We start from the raw sequence: 20,369 nt of genomic DNA, 5'->3' as shown, positions 1-20,369 counted from the left end.
AAATAAATCCTGATTGGAGGCCTTTTTAAGGTCTGCAAAAGAGGACATGACTAAGAAAAAGAGGACGGGTCACCCTATCTATAATTCTAATGAGTATAAAACACCCTAATCAGGCTAATGTGTTTCTAATTTCACATGATAAAAGGAATGGTTCTAATCTGTTAAGCACCAGTGTAAAAATGTTCAGTCTTCATGTGAAAGCAATGTTTGACATGTTTGTTAGTTTCAGATACTGTTAGGGTTAGGGATACAGTGGATAGTATTTAGTATATACTAAAATACAGTATTCTGAGCAATAAGCTTTTCTTTATCTTTTTTTTTTTTTTTTTTGTGAGTGTGCATTTTGATTAATGTTCTGGCAGTAATACCAGGTGCATTTTGTGTGTGTGTGTGTGTGTGTGTGTGTGTGTGTGTGTGTGTGTGTGACGTATCCAACGTTTTCACTTCATACTGCATTTTTATTAAAAAGGCAAAATAACCATATGAGCTGATAGCTAGAATCAAGTATACAAACGAGGTAAACAAATGTATAACATACTACAGATTTAAATGCATATCGTTGTATAACAAACATTATTTTGCATATTACTCTTTAAAAAAAAAAAAAGTATGCCGTATTCAGTATATACTGTTCAGTATGCAGCCAGCATCACGACATTGTGAACACAGCCAGTGTCCTTGTTTGAGCATGCGTGCGTGGTGACAAATCTACGAGACTCCACCTTCCAGTAACAAGAGATGATTTATCATCAGCACACTGGCGACAGAGAGGCACAGAAATCAGCCGATGCTTTCACAAAGCCACTGCATCTGATGTGAAAGTGTTTTATACTGCGCAAAAGGATTAGAATAAAGATCCACGCGTGGGAGAGCACGAGAGAGAAGACGGCGTTCAGTTTGCCAGTCGGGAGAAGCGCAAATGAAGCGATGGAGAAGGATGTACTGGTGCATGTGATAAATGCATGATTGCATGGATGCTTTTCCGTCGAATTCAAACGGGCTTGTGCTACTTAACAAAAACACATCTATGCAATGTTGAGTTTGAAATATAGCATGCTCTGTCAGGTTATGAATATTCCGTGATAAATAATGCGGGCTGGGTTTGTCAGTTTAGTATCTTCGTTGCATGTTCAGAAATTTATCAAAGCATCTTTTTCCAAATTTTTACAGTTTGTTAATGTAATGAAGATAATGGCTTCCTGACAAGGACCAAGCAACCAATGCAGAGTGCCAAATGCAAGTCTGATAGAGGGCCAACTGGAATTGGAAATGGAACACAAGCATTTGACAATCCACTTTTGGAGGACTCTGTCATATTAACCTCTGTGTGAACTGCTGTTTCCAGCACCGCGGACAGCAACCATGAACAGGTTACGCAGGAAAGCTTGTGTGGCTCTTCTATTGTTCACCTTGTTTATTTTTGGTACTATGATGGGCCTACGAACCCTCAAACCCACTGATGGCTTCTCGGATCTTGCTCCAGGAATGGAGTTGATGCCTTTGGTTGGAGAGCGAATGGACCAGAGACCCAATCACATAGATGAATCAGTGGGTCAGAATGGTGTTGTGGGCAGTGACACCAAGATAGTGTTCTCCAACTCTGGTCCCGACCACAGCATATTCTATGACATTCACATCTTCTATTATTTATGGTATGGCTCTCCACAGATGGATGCTAGTTATATACACTGGGACCATGTACTGGTGCCGCACTGGGACCCCAAAATAGCTTCCAGTCACCCTAAAGGACGACACAATCCTCCAGATGACATTGCGTCCAGTTATTACCCTGAACTGGGACCCTACAGCTCCAGCGATCCAGATGTCATTGAATCCCACATGGCACAAGTCGAAGCTGCGGCTGCAGGTTTTACGGCCAAGACACAATTTGATGAATTGTGCTTGTCATTTATTATATTTCTGTTTATTTGGTTATTATAGTACAATATAGATGGTCGGTCATCATTAAAAACCTTAAAAGAGACTAAATGTTGCTTGTAGAGCAATGTATTTCCACTTTTGATGTCAGGTGTGGTGGTCCTGTCCTGGTACCCGCCTGGTGTGGCAGATGAACATGGCAAACCCACAGAGGATCTAGTGCCAGCTGTAATGGACGCTGCCCATAGACACAGTATCAAGGTAACTGGTGAGAGATCCATCAATCTGCTTACACAAAACACTTGGTTTATGGAGTTTTATTCTGATGTATTGTTATGTTTTAAACACTGTCAGAAAAGAATGTGAATGTGCATATACATACACACACAACAGTTCTTTCTGGTACTCAAATCTGATTGGCTAATAAGAGTGTTGCTATTAGAGGCCAACAGAACTTCAACAGCCGTGTCACCGTTTGTATTGTTTGCCGAAGTTGCCATGTTTCTCACAGCGAGTGTCATGGCGGATGCCCAAATCCACTATAATGACGAACCAGCAGTAAAGACTTTATATTGGAAAAATGGAAACGGAAGTTATTTTTACTTTTAACAACAGCTTGTAAGACATAACCAACAAATGCACAGACTAGCGCTGTCATCAAATCACCCTAAACAGCCTATCGGACAATTAAACTAATGTTTTATTGAGAATGTGAGATTGAATGCTGGATCAGATGCAGGTAATCACTATCGATCAGTCAATCTTTCTCTCATAATACTCTACTCCACATAATACACTGCTTTAATATGGTAATATAATAAGCTTTTAATGAAACAACTCAACGTTCCTTCGTTACTAGTTCTAAAGTGACGTTTTCGAATTAGTAACTGAGGCTTGGGTTCAGCTGTTAAACTGTCAACTTTAGATTTGAATCCGTGGTGGAAGAAAGTAGTTTTGCACAAAAGAGGGATTTTAAAGACACTCTAGTGTTGTTCCTAATTTATTTACACACTCGTGTCGTCTGACTGTTAAATGCGATATCACTCTCGTAGACGTGATATATGGCTGTATATCGGCATGCTGTGATTTTATATATATAGTAAGAATATGAACATATATATATATATATATATATAAGACTCTATAATGGAAACAGTGTGTTTAAACGTGGCTTCACTCTTTACAAGAGCAAACCAGCAAGGGACAATACACATTTTTGTCTTAAGTTCCACATTTCCCAGTGTTTACACCCTCATGCTTTTAACATGTCAGATCCTCTAGCTTTTATTTTGGTGGAATTTTGGTAATATTCTGCCAATTATGTATGCATGTAAATAAAACGAGCATGCACTTGCAAAGGTGAGTTTGTCAGAGCAGCATTTACAGTAAACCAAGCTGCTCTGAAAACACAGTATTACAAGCTGCCTGTGTGTAAATGAACACAGTGCTGCACTTCACTCTGAAGCATGCAGTGCAACTATATAGCAACTTTTTAAACTATATAGCTGCTGCTTTAGATCACAGTATGTTTAAGATATATTGCTGTTTCAGTTTTATTGATTAACTGAAGACTCATTTGTTTATTTTAATGTTAAATATTTTTCATCAACTCACAAACCACATGCAGTTCCCTCACAATCCCCTAGGGATTTGTAAACCTCTGCCTTCAAATAGTACCCTTAAGTGAATCTTTTATGAACCTTTAGATACAAAGATCTTTAAGGTGCCCCAGTGACCAGCTGTTGTACCTATAATTATACGCATTTTTGCACTTTTTTTATTGTTCTGTGAGTGAAGGTACAGTATATCTGAGCTTTATGTGGATACGTCATTTCATGACAATGTAGTGACCCTTACCTGATACCTTAAAGTCAGTGCACATTATTCTAAAGGTATTCACCTTGAACGGTAAACATGACTTCCATGTTAAAATAACAAATATATAACCTAGGTTAAAAGAGCTTGTATTAATACCCCTGATCTCTATTGCAGTTTTCACATTACAACACCAATATTGCGTATAAATGTCAGGAGATAACCCTGATATTATATATTATTTTGTATCTTATCAGTTTCATTGAATATAATTTTACATATGATCATTCCTTGAACAATCTATTTAAAAACTCAACAAGATATTAGCTACTAAAAATAGTAGGTAGGCACTAAAAAAGTTTTCAGTTTTGCTACAACAGCTGAATTGTTTGTGCTTTGGATGAGCCACTGACTGTAATTTTTTGAGCTCATTAGTGGTTGCATAAGTCTCTGTGTTTACTGCCTATAGCTGTGTTCACCATTTCTGCCTGATGAGAGGAGCTCAGACTCTAAGCTGTTACTGGGCCTCTTTGTCCATGATATTTTATAAGCCCAGAATCCCCTGGTGTCTAGAGAAGCAAGTCTGTAACACCATGCCTGTGATTACTGTCATGTTGTCAGTGTATGAGTTATGTTTTCGTCCAATGTGTCATGGAATGGTTGAATTTTAGCTGCAACATTGGGACTTTTAGTTTTTAAACAGCTTCATCAGTATGCCCTTTATCAGTAAAGTAACGTGCAAAATGTCATGCTGTTTGCCAAATGCCTTGACTTTATCAACTGCTTTGTTTTGGGTAAACAAAGCATAGTATTCTGTGGCGCAGATGTAGATTTAAGTCTTAAAATGCACAAGGGACTGCATTGCAAGGAGATTGCACAATCTTTGAAGAAAATGTTTGAATTAGTTTGGAAACAGAAAGCAATACCAGTCATCTGTACTCATTCATGAATGCTCGCAGTGGCGGCTTGGGCAGTGGGATGGAATGAAGCGTATTGCTATATGTGCTTCGTTTCCCATCAGAATTGATAGTGTTGGAGTCTGGGCTTTATGTTTAACAATGATGATGACAATTCTCACAACAAAACTGAGCTTTTCTACAATCCCGGTTGCCATTGTACATCCTTTTGGTGAGGTCCTTTTTATTTTATTTTTTATTTTTTAAAAGACGTGTCTTGCTGATTAACACAGTTTATGTGATCTGGTGAACCATGTCCGATTAATTTGCTCTCCACTTGTGGCTGCACATTCATGCTAGCAGCAAGTTGTCTAATGGTGTACATGAATTATGGAGTCTAATGTGTTGTGTATGTTGAGAAAATGAAGGGGCCAAACACTGAACCCTGATGTACCCCAATGGTCAATAGATGTGATTTAGACACCTTTCCTTCCAGAAACCTTGAAGAACCTGTACATGAATGTCACATTTGAGTTTTCACTCTGACTTAGGGGTGAGCTGTCAGCTAGTTTGTTGATTTATTTTTCATTCTATGTGCTGTGATTTGCCTTTTTTGAGAAAGACTGTCTGAGCAATCTACTTTTTTGACCAATCATGTACTGTAGCATTGATTTACAATTGTTTCTTTGGCATTTCAGCTTTATCTTGGTGTCACACATTTAGATCTCAGGGCACAGCAAGCCTTATAGCCTGAGTGAGTGGATTGACGTCATGCCAGTGCTTATACAACAACCACTGTATCTTTGTAACTGCGCTCAAGGCCATGCCTCATTCTAGACAGACACATTCAGCCACTGAAATGAACAATGATTTATTAGTACTTTAGTCTTTCTGAGAATTTCAGAATATGTTTAAATCTTTCCAACCAACAAAGCACTACATTTTATCCTAAAGTAGAAATTATAAACTCATTTGCATTTCATGTTTAACACATTTCTTAAAGAGACCTTTCATGCTTGGCTGTTAGATGGCAGTGCATAAGAGATTTCAGCAAGAATTTGACACCTCTGATTTGCAAAAATGTGTCAAAGCAAATTCACAATTCAGCAGAACATATTCCCCTGTCATACAGCATAAATAATGAGAAGAAAGGCAGAGAAAAAGACTTAGTTGAGACAGGCATCACAAACCAGATTTTTTGCCATATCCAATTCAAATCTCTTTAGTTCTTTGAAACTAAAGAAAGAAGAAAAAAAAGATTTATAGTGTAGCATTCGCTGTGCAGTGAATAAAGTGAGTGAACAAATGATGGTAAATTCGGTAATGGCACCATCATTTTTTATGCATATAATGAGTTTGTCACCTTTGTGAGGTGAGTAACAATGTACATGGGTAGAGGTATTTTCTTTCCATCTTCTCTTTCTGCAACCATTAAAAGTCATGATTATAGCAATCAGTGTAGCTGTAACCAGTTATTGACTACATTGGCAGTCAGTCCTCAAGAAACAGAGAGACAATGGAACTTTCCAGGTGTCGAGTACCTGTAATTTGTATTTTTAGCAACCTCCTTCTCAAAACACTAGTGTAGTGAAGATGTTCATGTCCAAAATGTCTGATGTCAAACTGTCCATGACAGAGATGTGTCGCTAAATGCAGGTTGCCATGGAAACAGTTTATGAAGACATTCCGGATTGGCGTTGTGGAAAATGATGGGTGTTTGTGCTTGGCTTTTCGGCCAATCTGGTTTCATCCGTTAAAGTTAACCTTTTCAAATAACAATCGTGGTCCTGGACAGTGCATCTATACCTTACATATGCAGGTAAAATCGGAATTTCTTCAGTTATTATTAAAAAACAAGCTAAACAGACTTCATAGCTAGCATTAGTGAAGCGGTCAGTGGAATCTTTCTGCCAGCTAAGCTCCGCCCACAGAAAAAATGTCACAATGTTTACTAACAGAAAAAGGGTCTATTGGCTGTTTATTAGGCAAGGCAAGGCAAGTTTATTTATATAGCACATTTCATACACAATGGTAATTCAAAGTGTTTTACAAGAAAGAAAGTAAAATAGTCATAAAAAATAATAATAATAATATTGATCACAGTAATAAAACTAAGGAGTTGAAAAAAAAGAGAAAAAAAAGAAAAATTGTAATAATAATAAAAACAAGAAACTCTTCCGCACTAAGTGAGCGGGGAAAAAAAAACCTAACTATTCCACTACTTCACCCCCTACTTACTTTGACCATCATATCTGACCTATTCGCTAAAACTAAATAGAACTCAGAGGTCCTACTTTAAACTTATTAACCAACACACTTGTCTTTCTTTGCCCACATTCTCTTTACCAGCACAGCACTTACTTTAGCCTTCAGTTTAAACTTTTAAAACGATATAAAATTGATTTAAAATTTATTTAAAACAAGTAAGAATAGAAAATGATTATCACAGCAATAAAAACAAGGAATAATAATCACAACAATAAAAACAAGGAAAATTATATAAAGTGAAAGTACAGTGCAATCAGTTCGGACGTAGCACAGTGCTTATTCAAGAAATGCACAGCTAAACAGATGAGTTTTTAGTCTGGATTTAATTAAATGTGGTTAATGTTTTAGCACATCTGATCTCTTCTGGAAGCTGGTTCCAGCTGCGGGTGGCATAATAGCTAAAAGCTGACTCCCCTTGTTTTGTGTGAACCCTTGGTGTTTCTAACTGACTCGATCCTAATGATCTGATTGGTCTGTTAGGTTTATATTCAGTGAGCATATCTGCAATGTATTTGGGTCCTAGGCCATTGAGTGACTTATAAACAAGTAAAAGTACTTTAAAATCAATCCTAAATGTAACTGGAAGCCAGTGTAAGGACCTGAGGACTGGTGTGATATGCTCAGATTTTCTGGTTCTAGTCAGAATCCTGGCAGCAGCGTTCTGGATGAGCTGCAGTTGTCTAATGGTCTTCTTGGGAAGGCCGGTGAGGAGACCATTACAGTAATCCACCCTGCTGGTGATAAAGGCATGAACAAGTTTCTCCAAATCATGACTGGAAACAAAACATCTAATTCTTGCAATGTTTTTGAGATGATAGTATGCTGATTTAGCTACTGCTTTGCCATGACTACTAAAACTAAGGTCTGTCTCCAAATTTTTAGTTGTTTGACCCCTAGAGTCAAGGTATGCATTCACCTTGAGAACTTCATCTTTGTTTTCAAATGCAATGACTTCAGTTTTCTCCTTGTTTAACTGAAGAACGTTTTGGCACATCCAACTGTTAATTTCATCAATGCATTGGCAGAGGGAGTCAATGGGGCTGTAGTCATTTGGAGATAAGGCCAGGTAAATCTGGGTATCATCAGCATAGCTGTGATAGGCAATTTGGTTCTTCCTCATTATCTGACTTAGTGGGAGCATATACAGGTTAAACAAGAGCGGTGCAAGAATTGAGCCTTGTGGGACTCCACATGTCATGGCCGTCCACTTAGACTTATGCTCTCCTATACTCACATAATAACCTCTCCCTTCTAAGTATGACCTGAACCATTTGAGTACCAACCCAGAAAGCCCGACCCAGTTTTCCAGTCTCTCTAGAAGTATGTTATGATCGACAGTGTCAAAGTATTAGTATTAGACAGTGTATTAGACAAAGTAAAGTATTAGACAGTGTCAAAGTATTAGTATTAGTATTAGTACTAATAATGCATATTTTAATGTCTTATTCTGCATGGCCATATTTTATATCCATTAATCCTACCTCATGCCTAAAATTAAAGGTTCAGTTCACCTAAAAATGAAAATTCTGTCAGTAATTACACACCCTCATGTCGTCCCAAACTCGAAAAAGCTTTGTTCATCTTCAGAACACAAAATAAGATATTTTGATGAAATCCGAGAGCTTTCTGACCCTCCATAGACAGCAATGTAACTGAAACACTCCCAAGCCCAGAAACATAGTAAGAACATTGTTAAAATAGTCCATGTGACATCAATGATTCAACCGTAATTTTACAAAGCTACAAGAATACTTTTTGTGCACAAAGACAACAAAGATAACGACTTTATTAAATAATTAATCTCCTCTGCGTGCATAGGCGATATTAATGAGATTAGCATGCGTTGTTACATTGCTGTCAATGGAGGGTCGGAAAGCTTTCTGATTTAATCAAAAATATCTTTATTTGTGTTTTGAAGATGAATGAAGGTCTCGCGGGTTGGGAATGAAAGGATTGTAATTAATGACAGAATTTTCATTTTTAGGTAAACTAACACTTTAACGACTACCTTACTAACAATTAATAAGCAGTAAAATAGTTTTTTTAAAGGCAAAAGTTGTAGTTAATAGTCTCCTTTCTAGTTGCTTATTAGCATGCATATTACTAGAATATTAGCCATTTATTAGTAGTAATTAAGCACATATTAATGCCTTATTCTACATGACCTTATTCTACATCCCTAATCCTACCCAATACCTAAACTTAACAACTACCTTACTAACTATTAATAAGCTGTAAATTAGGAATTTATTGAGGGAAAAGTCGTAGTTAATAGTGAATAAGTGCTCCCTATTCCAAAGTGCTACCTAATTGGACATTAAAATAAAGTGTGACCAATAAATGTATATATTGTTCAAAGTAAATCACAAGTATTTGAACGTACATGTTCATTGTTCATTTAATGAACTACACCTGTGATTTATCTGCTAGGACTCCTGCATGAACTTGAGAGAAGCAATTTCCTACATCTACTAAAAATCATTGACACACGAGTACAAAGACAACACTTGTTTTGATATCTTGCATTTACTACAGTGACATTAGCACATTTTTAAGTGTCCAAATACATTTTTGTTGCTTTTATATGCACACTACGGTATCTTTATCAATGTATGTATCGGTTTATTACGGACATACAGTATGTGTTGTATATTTGAATGATACATGATTTAGAAGCTACTAGAAATGGTTTTATTCCTTACTTCATTACCTTTGGTTCTTTACAGGTTGCGTTTCACCTGCAGCCCTACAAAGGCCGGACGGACCTCAGTGTGCATGACAACATCAAATACATCATTGACAAGTAAGTTGCACCTCTTCAATACCTCCATGCCTCCTGCACTGTTCCAAAACTAAAGATCAGAGCGATCCTGTCTGCTAACCTGAAAGTTGGGGTGAAATTCAATCCAGCCTGGTGAACAGAAAAGAGAGTGGTGTTTTCTTATATTAATCATTCATGAAACAGAACCTATAACATGGCCAGATGGTATTGCAGCTAACTCACTCAGGTTCAAGAGAACAATGGCCGCAGTAACACTATAACAATCTACTGACTGCAACATGCCGAGTAATTTTTTGCAAATATATTAAAGTTATTTGTCCTTGAATTGTTCTCTAGCAACAGGTATGCCTTGGAATGAAAGACATTATGTAAAACCGAGCCAAGTAAAGTATAGGTTTACATGGTATCTGAGTATCAGGTAATACAGTCATCTGTACTGCTGTGAGAGGCTTACTTTCAGAACAAGGACACATAACATTCCAGAAAGCACAAAACGCTTTTATAACACTGTACAATGATGCATTTTGGTTATAATTAGCATTAAAGGGGTCATGACATGGATTTTATTTTCATTATACAAATAAGTATGTGGAAAAATAATTATTTTTCAACCCTCATTCTAAAACAACCTGTTTTAAGGGGTGGGTCCTTTAAGACTTCTCAGTAATCGGCCACTGTTATGTTTGGCTAACATCATTGCATTGGAAACCATATCAATGCCCCCTTGCTATCGCATGTGAGTGTTTTGACAACATCAATCCTCACATGATCCGGGGACGCCATTAAAAATAAACTATCCACTTGTTCCTTACACTGGAACCCTTCTGATATCTCTATGCAAACGAGCTGTTTAAACCAAACGCGTCAAAGCGAACGTTCTTTCTCACCATTTGTCTGATTGATGACAGACTAAAGCGTGTGGACTGTTTCAGAAAGTGAACACGCATCTGTGTACTGTATCCAGTGAAGACAAGATAGTGGCAGTGATTGTAATTTCTATTTGCTTTTGACACAACGCCACACTCACATTCAGCGTAATCAATTGTCCAGGTGACGTCATCTTGCACCTCAGATCCAAACAAGCCGTTTTTGGAGCTCGATTAAATAAATGATTTGTTTATAACGAGGAGGACGTTTTAAGCTATGAAACTTGCAGGATGTTTTAATGGTACAAAGACCTCTTATATGCCAAAAGTTCAAGGCAAATTTGATTTCTCATGTCATGACCCATTTAACTAACAACAAGCAATACATTTGTTACAGTATTTATTAATCTGTGCTAACATTATAATAAATACACCTGTTCATTATTAGTTCACATTTACTATTGATAGATACAACTTTTGATTTTAATAATTTATTAATAAATGTTGAAATAAGATTAAAAGGATATTTTACCCCAAAATTAAAATTCTGTCATCATTTACTGCTCCTCAAACAGTTCCAACCTGTATGGCTTTATTTTATTTTGAGAAATTAATGTTTTGTTTTGTTTGTCCACACATTGGAAGTCAATGGTAACCAGAACTGTTTGGTTACCAAAATTTACTATGTGTTCCACAGAAGAAAGAAATGTATACCAGTTTGGAACAACATTAGGTTTGAGAAAATTGACATTTTGAACTGTCCTTTCAATAAATGCATTAGAAGTATTTTCACTGTTAGTTCACATTAACTAGAGTAACTAACTAATGTTAACAAATTCAATCTTATTGTAACGTATTAACATTTTTATATATTATACTTTATATAACTCTTTACAATAAGGTTTATTCCATTAATATAATGCATTAGGTATCATGAACTAACAATGAGCAAGACGTTTTTTATGTACAGTAGGTTAACGTTATACATTTTCAGCATTTTAAACTGTAAAAACTAACATTAATTTATTATGAACACACAGCAATTAAAAATTAATATATATAATATACCCTATGTAAAACAATACATTATGCTTTGATTCATAAATGCTGTAAAAATCTCATTGTTAGTTCATAATATCTAATGTATTCAGTAATTTTAACAAACTGAGTCTTACTGTAGTGTAATTCCTAAATTTAATGTGGCTTTATGTAAAAAGTATATTATAAATGATAACCAATAACTGTATGTATAGATATCTAAAAAATAACTAACTTAATATATATTAAATATATATATTACAACCCGAATTCCGGAAATGTTGGGACATTTTTAAATTTGAATAAAATAAAAACTGAACGAATTTCAAATCACATGAGCCAATATTTTATTTTCCCAATAGAACATAGATAGCATAACAAATGTTTAAACTGATAAATTGTACTGCTCCTCATGCAGTTCCAAACCTGTATGAGATTATTTTATTTTGAGAAACAATTTTGAGAAACAAAAAAAAGTTTTGTTTTGTTCGTCCACACATTGGAAGTCAATTGTAACCAGAACTGTTTGGTTACCAAAATATCTTGATAACCAAATATCATATATCTTTAAATGTTTAAACTGAGAAATTTTTTAAAAAATTTGCACAAAATGAGCTCATTTCAAATTTGATGCCTGCTACAGATCTCAAAATAGTTGGGACGGGGGCATGTTTACCATGGTGTAGCATCTCCTCTTCTTTTCAAAACAGTTTGAATATGTCTGGGCATCGAGTTTATGAATTTCTGGAGTTTTTGTGTTGGAATTTGGTCCAATTCTTGTCTAATATAGGTTTCCAGCTGCTGAAGAGTTTGTGGTCGTCTTTGACGTATTTTTTGTTGAATATCGTGCTAAATGTTCTCTATAGGTGAAAGATCTGGGGCCTCATTTATAAAACGCTCCGTAGATTTCATCCTAAAAGTGTATGTACACACAAAAGCTAGATTTTGCGCATGCACAAAAGTTTTCAGATTTACAGTGGGTACGGAAAGTATTCAGACCCCCTTAAATTGTTCACTCTTTGTTATATTGCAGCCATTTGCTAAAATCATTTAAGTTATTTTTTTTTCCTCATTAATGTACACACAGCACCCCATATTGACAGAAAAACACAGAATTGTTGACATTTTTGCAGATTTATTAAAAGAGAAAAACTGAAATATCACACGGTCCTAAGTATTCAGACCCTTTGCTCCGTATTTAGTAGAAGCACCCTTTTGATCTAATACAGCCATGAGTCTTTTTGGGAAAGATGCAACAAGTTTTTCACACCTGGATTTGGGAAATCCTCTGCCATTCCTCCTTGCAGATCCTCTCCGGTTCTGTCAGGTTGGATGGTAAATGTTGGTGGACAGCCATTTTTAGGTCTCTCCAGAGATGCTCAATTGGTTTTAAGTCAGGGCTCTGGCTGGGCCATTCAAGAACAGTCACGGAGTTGTTGTGAAGCCACTCCTTCGTTATTTTAGCTGTGTGCTTAGGGTCATTGTCTTGTTGGAAGGTAAACCTTCGGCCCAGTCTGAGGTCCTGAGCACTCTGGAGAAGGTTTTCGTCCAGGATATCCCTGTACTTGGCCGCATTCATCTTTCCTTCGATTGCAACCAGTCGTCCTGTCCCTGCAGCTGAAAAACACCCCCACAGCATGATGCTGCCACCACCATGCTTCACTGTTGGGACTGTATTGGACAGGTGATGAGCTGTGCCTGGTTTTCTCCACACATACCGCTTAGAATTAAGGCCAAAAAGTTCTATCTTGGTCTCATCAGACCGGAGAATCTTGTCACCATCTTGGAGTCCTTCAGGTGTTTTTTTGTGTCTTGCACTGAGGAGAGGCTTCCGCCGGGCCACTCTGCCATAAAGCTCCGACTGGTGGAGGGCTGCAGTGATGGTTGACTTTCTACAACTTTCTCCCATCTCCCGACTGCATCTCTGGAGGTCAGCCACAGTGATCTTTGGGTTCTTCTTTACCTCTCTCACCAAGGCTCTTCTCCCCCGATAGCTCAGTTTGGCCGGACGGCCAGCTCTAGGAAGGGTTCTGGTCGTCCCAAACGTCTTCCATTTAAGGATTATGGAGGCCACTGTGCTCTTAGGAACCTTAAGTGCAGCAGAATTTTTTTTGTAACCTTGGCCAGATCTGTGCCTTGCCACAATTCTGTCTCTGAGCTCTTCAGGCAGTTCCTTTGACCTCATGATTCTCATTTGCTCTGACATGCACTGTGAGCTGTAAGGTCTTATATAGACAGGTGTGTGGCTTTCCTAATCAAGTCCAGTCAGTATAATCAAACACAGCTGGACTCAAATGAAGGTGTAGAACCATCTCAAGGATGATCAGAAGAAATGGACAGCACCTGAGTTAAATATATGAGTGTCACAGCAAAGGGTCTGAATACTTAGGACCATGTGATATTTCAGTTTTTCTTTTTTAATAAATCTGCAAAAATGTCAACAATTCTGTGTTTTTCTGTCAATATGGGGTGCTGTGTGTACATTAATGAGGAAAAAAATTAACTTAAATGATTTTAGCAAATGGCTGCAATATAACAAAGAGTGAAAAATTAAAGGGGTCTGAATACTTTCCGTACCCACTGTATAAACGCTTAAGTATGCCAGAACATGCGCAAAAATCCCATTATAAATCCCAGTCAGGGGAAGATTGTGCGTACGTGCATCTCCACCCCATCTCCTCCCAGAAATCACCATATATGGAGCTTACAACGCCTAGTTTTACGATGCATAACCTCATCTGCATATCATTTCCATGCATATTCCCATCCACGTGACACCATGTTTAACACCGTCAAAGGTACAAGACGTTAAGGAAATATGAGATACAGATTAAATGCCATTTGTGCCACATTCATTTTTATTGCCAAAACTGTTTTAGAATATATCAAAATATCCATAAAAACAAAACTGTTTAGTTCTCAGATAAATAGCCTATTTTACAAACCCGATTCCAAAAAAGTTGGAACACTGTACAAATTGTGAATAAAAACAGAATGCAATGATGTGGAAGTTTCAAATTTCAATATTTTATTCAGAATACAACATAGATGACATATCAAATGTTTAAACTGAGAAAATGTATAATTTTAAGGGAAAAATACGTTTATTTTAAATTTCATGGCATCAACACATCTCAAAAAAGTTGGGACAAGGCCATGTTTACCACTGTGTGGCATCCCCTCTTCTTTTTATAACAGTCTGCAAACGTCTGGGGACTGAGGAGACAAGTTGCTCAAGTTTAGGAATAGGAATGTTGTCTCATTCTTGTCTAATACAGGCTTCTAGTTGTTCAACTGTCTTAGGTCTTCTTTGTCGCATCTTCCTCTTTATGATGCGCCAAATGTTTTCTATGGGTGAAAGATCTGGACTGCAGGCTGGCCATTTCAGTACCCGGATCCTCCTTCTACGCAGCCATGATGTTGTAATTGATGCAGTATGTGGTCTGGCATTGTCATGTTGGAAAATGCAAGGTCTTCCCTGAAAGAGACAACGTCTGGATGGGAGCATATGTTGTTCTAGAACTTGGATATACCTTTCAGCATTGATGGTGCCTTTCCAGATGTGTAAGCTGCCCATGCCACACGCACTCATGCAACCCCATACCATCAGAGATGCAGGCTTCTGAACTGAGCGCTGATAACAACTTGGGTTGTCCTTGTCCTCTTTAGTCCGGATGACATGGCGTCCCAATTTTCCAAAAAGAACTTCAAATTGTGATTTCCATTACAGTAGCATTCCTGTATGTGATGCAGTGCCGTCTAAGGGCCCGAAGATCACGGGCATCCAGTATGGTTTTCCGGTCTTGACCCTTACGCACAGAGATTGTTCCAGATTCTCTGAATCTTTGGATGATATTATGCACTGTAGATGATGATAACTTCAAACTCTTTGCAATTTTTCTCTGAGAAACTCCTTTCTGATATTGCTCCACTATTTTTCGCCGCAGCATTGGGGGAATTAGTGATCCTCTTGCCATCTTGACTTCTGAGAGACACTGCCACTCTGAGAGGCTCTTTTCATACCCAATCATGTTGCCAATTGACCTAATAAGTTGCAAATTGGTCCTCCAGCTGTTCCTTATATCGACATTTAACTTTTCCGGCCTCTTATTGCTACCTGTCCCAACTTTTTTGGAATGTGTAGCTCTCATGAAATCCAAAATGAGCCAATATTTGGCATGACATTTCAAAATGTCTCACTTTCCACATTTGATATGTTATCTATATTCTATTGTGAATAAAATATAAGTTTATGAGATTTGTAAATTATTGCATTCCTTTTTTATTCGTAATTTGTACAGTGTCCCAACTTTTTTGGAATCGGGTTTGTAGAATATAATTGACAAAATAGTATATTAACTGTTTTAAACAACTCAAATCAAATAAAATGTATTTATTATGTAGGTTTGATGAAAAGGTGAATATCTTTTAGCTATTTTTAGTGGAAACAGGTAAGCTATTTATTGCAGTGTAAATACAATTGTCCGACTCGCGTGTCACTGACAAAGTATTTTAAAAAGGAAACAGGCAAATCTTACTGTCCCCCCAAGTTTTATCCTTCAAATACAGTGGTATTTTTCATAATGTTGTGGAGATGCCTTCACACGACATCAACACCTCTATGCAGCTGCGCTTGTACAGTAGCTATTATTCAAACCGGGCAATGAACCGTTCCACCGAATCCAGCAGTGTCCGCCATAATATCGAAGTAAGTGTGCATCATTGATCATTGTTCTCGCTAAAAGAAATTTCATAACATGAGATCCACAGTTTAGTTTAAATATATGAATTATTATAGCACTCATCGTTGTCATTAAAACATTGCATGCCACAGGAAAGTGATTAAGCGTATCAACTAAAAATATGTCTAAATTCATATAGTTTTGGTTTAACTTCTGTGTGATGACTTTATATAATTTCAGTGCTTATCTCCATTGATGAGAGTGGAATAGGCTATTTAATGTAAATGTGTATATCGAAATGAAAACAGTTTAAAATCATTGTTTACTTCATTACTCCAGGAAAAAGAGTGTGTACGCACAGTCAAGAGCATCCGTACGGTGCACACATATTTACGCCAAGTTTATTTTTTATAAATCCAGATATGTGCTTGGAAAACAGCGTATGCACATTTCTATGCTCATTTTGTGCGTACGCAACGTTACATGAGGCGCCTGGAAAGCAGGTAGGCCAATTCAGCACCCGGACTCTTCTACTACGAAGCAATGCTGTAATAGCTGCAGTATGTGGTTTTGCATTGTCCTGCTGAAATACACAAGGCCTTCCCTGAAATAGACGTCGTCTGGAGGGGAGCATATGTTGCTCTAAAACCTTTATATACCTTTCAGCATTCATAGTGCCTTCCAAAACATGCAAGCTGCCCATAACGTATGGACTTATGCAAAGCCGATCCTCCCTATACGCAGAATACGCAAGCTGTGTAGGGCCCCCCGAAACACCAGGGGGCCTCCTTGCTCTCAAAGATGTTTTAATTTTAGTTTCGTTTTTGAGTTTGGCCAGCAGTTATTGAAAATATGAATGATCATTTCTTTTAAATCGGTGCGCTGTCACCCTCCCAACGTAAAAAAATCAGTCAAATCATGTAACGCGAATGACGTATAGTCTCTTACTTGAGACTAGAAAACGAGTTGAAAGTGCACTGAGCCGCGGAAGAGATACTGTTTCTCGAGCGCTATTCGAGATGGCGTGAAACACGGACAAATGCATTACATCCATTCTTTCAACAAATACCCAACTCCCCCCACCCCACCCCCCGCCGGCGACAAAGTTTTGCGTAGGGCCCACAGAAGTCTAGGATTGGCACTGCACTTATGCACCCCCATACCATCAGAGATACTAGCTTTTGAACTGAACACTGATAACACACTGGAAGGTCTCTCTCCTCTTTACCCCAGAGGGCACGACGTCCGTGATTTCCAACAAGAATGTCAAATTTGGACTCGTCTGACCATAGAACACTTTTCCACTTTGAAACAGTCCATTTTAAATGAGCCTTGGCCCCACAGGACATGACTCCGCTTCTGGACCATGTTCACATATGGCTTCCTTTTTGCATAATAGAGCTTTAGTTGGCATCTGCAGATGGCATGGAGGATTGTGTTTACCAACAGTGGTTGGTAATTCCTGGGCCCATTTAGTAATGTCAATGACAGAATCATGCAGAGGAGTGATGCAGTGTCGCCTGAGGGCCTGAAGACCAGGAGCATCCAACAAAGGTCTTCCGCCTTGTTCCTTACGCACAGAGATTCCTCCAGTTTCTCTGAATCTTTTGGTGATGTTAAGCACTGTAGATTATGAGATTTATGATCTTTACTTCTAAGACATCCCTTTTATAGCTAATCATGTTACAGACCTGATGTCAATTAACTCAATTAGTTTCTAGATGTTCTCCCAGCTGAATCTTTTCAAGATTTCTTGCTTTTTCAGCCCTTTGTTGCCCCCGTGCCAACTTTTTTGAGACCTGTTACAGGCATCAAATTTGAAATGAGCTCATTTAGTGGATAAAAGTGTAAAATTTCTCTGTTTAAACATTTATGTTCTCTATGTTCTATTGTGAATAAAATATTGGCTTACTTATGTGATTTGAAAGTCTTTTAGTTTTCATTTCATTCAAATTTAAAAAACGTCCCAGCATTTCCGGAATTTGGGTTGTATTATATTACAAATAAACACATTGCTCCACAAATCTTTTCACAGATACGGGAAACATGGGGCTTTCTACAGGTACAAGTCCAGCACTGGGAAGATCCTTCCACTCTTTTATGTGTACGACTCCTACCTTACCCCACCGGAAGCCTGGGCTGAGCTGCTGACCATCAGGGGCTCTCACAGTCTCCGAGGAACTCCTTACGATGGCATCTTCATTGCTCTCATTGTGGAGGAGCGTCACAAGCAGGACATCCTGGCTGGCGGGTTTGACGGCATGTACACCTACTTTGCTTCTAATGGCTTCTCCTTTGGATCTTCTCACCAGAACTGGAAAGCAATCAAAGCTTTCTGCGACAAGAACAACTTGCTGTTTGTGCCGAGCGCTGGACCTGGTTATATGGACACCGCCATCCGGCCGTGGAATAACCACAACACACGCAACCGAGTGAATGGACGATATTACGAGACCTCTTTGCAGGCAGCGATGTCCATAAGGCCTGATATCATCACAGTAACGTCATTTAATGAGTGGCATGAAGGAACTCAGATTGAGAGGGCCATGCCCAAGAAGACTGTGGCCCGTCTGTATTTGGACTACAAACCCCATCAGCCAGACCACTATCTGGAGCTCACCAGGAAGTGGGCAGAACATTTCAGTAAGGAGAAAGAGCAGTGGCTTATGTGATTGGACCTTGTAATGTCTTACCATTGTTGAGCTTTGAGTTTAGAATTTTTTCACATTATTGACGTTATCAACACTACCGATTACTGTCTTTCAATTTATGCATACATTTTAAAGGCAGCTAATTAGCAAGGACAAGCCACCTTCTTTTTCTCTCACTCGGTCTATTGATAAATGATTGATTTCAATGCAAGTACTTACAAGAACAGTTCACCCAAAAATGAACATTCTGTCATAATTTTTGTGATTACAAATCTATATTTGATTTGGGAATATTTTTTGGAAGCTGAAAACCCCTTTGCATCTATCCAGTCTCATTCAGTCAAGTGCACTACATTCATACATGGGATATCACAGACAGCCCAAGACGTGAGAACCAATGCTGTTTGGCATCACTGTCATCAGACCTGGCTGGAAATGTCTTGATGTGGCATATTTGAGTGAATATGAATTTAAACACAAGGCTAATACACAGTTTTTATGGTATGCTTTAATGCTTTTTATGTTTTCTGTTTTTTCTCTTGTTAATTTTGGGCCTCAGCAGCATCCTTTCTCATTCCCCGTCATTGTATGGAGAACAGAAGTGTGAACATTGTGTTATATGCCTCCTTTTGTATTCCAAGTAGTTTGGAAGTGCATGGGGTTGAGTGAATTTGATATTTTAACTATTCCTTTAACATCAGGCATTGAATCTGACTTCTGCTAGCAGCAACAGTGTGGCCTCAGTATTCAAAGAGTACTTTTATTGTGTGTTTGGATGACATTTACAAAATGGTTGGCTGTTGTGGATATGGTTTGTTTGAATAATGACTGATTTATTATGTTAAGTAAATCCTAATTATGCATATTGTAACTCATGTTTAATATTAAACAATAAAAGGAAATCAACTATTTTGCCATAATGCTGTATTTTACATACAATAACAGACTGAGCAGAATTCATTTCTGTCTAAAGCTATGGTTAAACCATTTTTCTGTAAATTGTCACATATAAGTCAGTGTCTCAGTTTAAATGAGAATGCTTTTATAAACAAGTTACACTAAAATTTGTTGTACTCATTTCTCATTAGTCAATATTATGTTATGCAGTATACTCTTAAATTAACACTTACATTTATACTGATGTGAGGTAAACTAATCTGAATTTCACTAACTTTACCCCTCTAGGACATAGCACAACATTGACATTTTATGACTAGAGGACGGTGTTGTCATGTATGATGAATGATGCTTAGTGTAATGATCACAACACTGTAATTAATCAAACTGTGTCTGGACAGATTTTGGCTGCATGTTGAGCTAATGTTAGCCAGTGCTGTTATAGCAGTCTATGAATGTCAGCCTCAAACAAAGCAACACTTCAACGATGATGCATTACCGGAGTACAAATTGCACCACACATAACACAATCAACACTATGCTAAAATAACCACAGAAGAAAAACAAACACTTTTGGAAAGGTGATTCAAGAACAA

At 37.8% G+C, this 20,369-nt stretch overlaps 1 protein-coding gene across 1 annotated transcript; it reads left to right on the top strand.

The window, feature by feature from the left end:
- The first annotated feature begins 727 nt into the window (after positions 1-727).
- On the top strand, positions 728-19,935 carry LOC306885032 (glycoprotein endo-alpha-1,2-mannosidase-like protein). Its single transcript, XM_079441344.1, has 4 exons — positions 728-1,867; positions 2,030-2,139; positions 9,584-9,660; positions 18,261-19,935. Exons 1-4 carry the CDS (start codon positions 1,363-1,365, stop codon positions 18,895-18,897), a joined length of 1,329 nt encoding a protein of 442 aa, XP_079297470.1. The 5' UTR covers positions 728-1,362; the 3' UTR covers positions 18,898-19,935.
- Positions 19,936-20,369: the final 434 nt, after the last annotated feature.

The sequence above is a fragment of the Barbus barbus genome (genome assembly GCF_936440315.1).
Source record: "Barbus barbus genome assembly, chromosome: 19".
Classification (NCBI taxonomy): domain Eukaryota; kingdom Metazoa; phylum Chordata; class Actinopteri; order Cypriniformes; family Cyprinidae; genus Barbus; species Barbus barbus.
The sequence above is the reverse complement of the archived record's forward strand: the minus strand, read 5'-3'. Positions and strand labels throughout refer to the sequence as shown.

Coding starts and splice junctions, on each gene's coding strand:
- LOC306885032 (XM_079441344.1), top strand. CDS start 1,363: ATGAACAGGTTACGCAGGAAAGCTTGTGTGGCTCTTCTATTGTTCACC. Junction 1,868..2,029: donor AGTCGAAGCTGCGGCTGCAG/GTTTTACGGCCA, acceptor TTTTGATGTCAG/GTGTGGTGGTCCTGTCCTGG. Junction 9,661..18,260: donor ATCAAATACATCATTGACAA/GTAAGTTGCACC, acceptor ATCTTTTCACAG/ATACGGGAAACATGGGGCTT.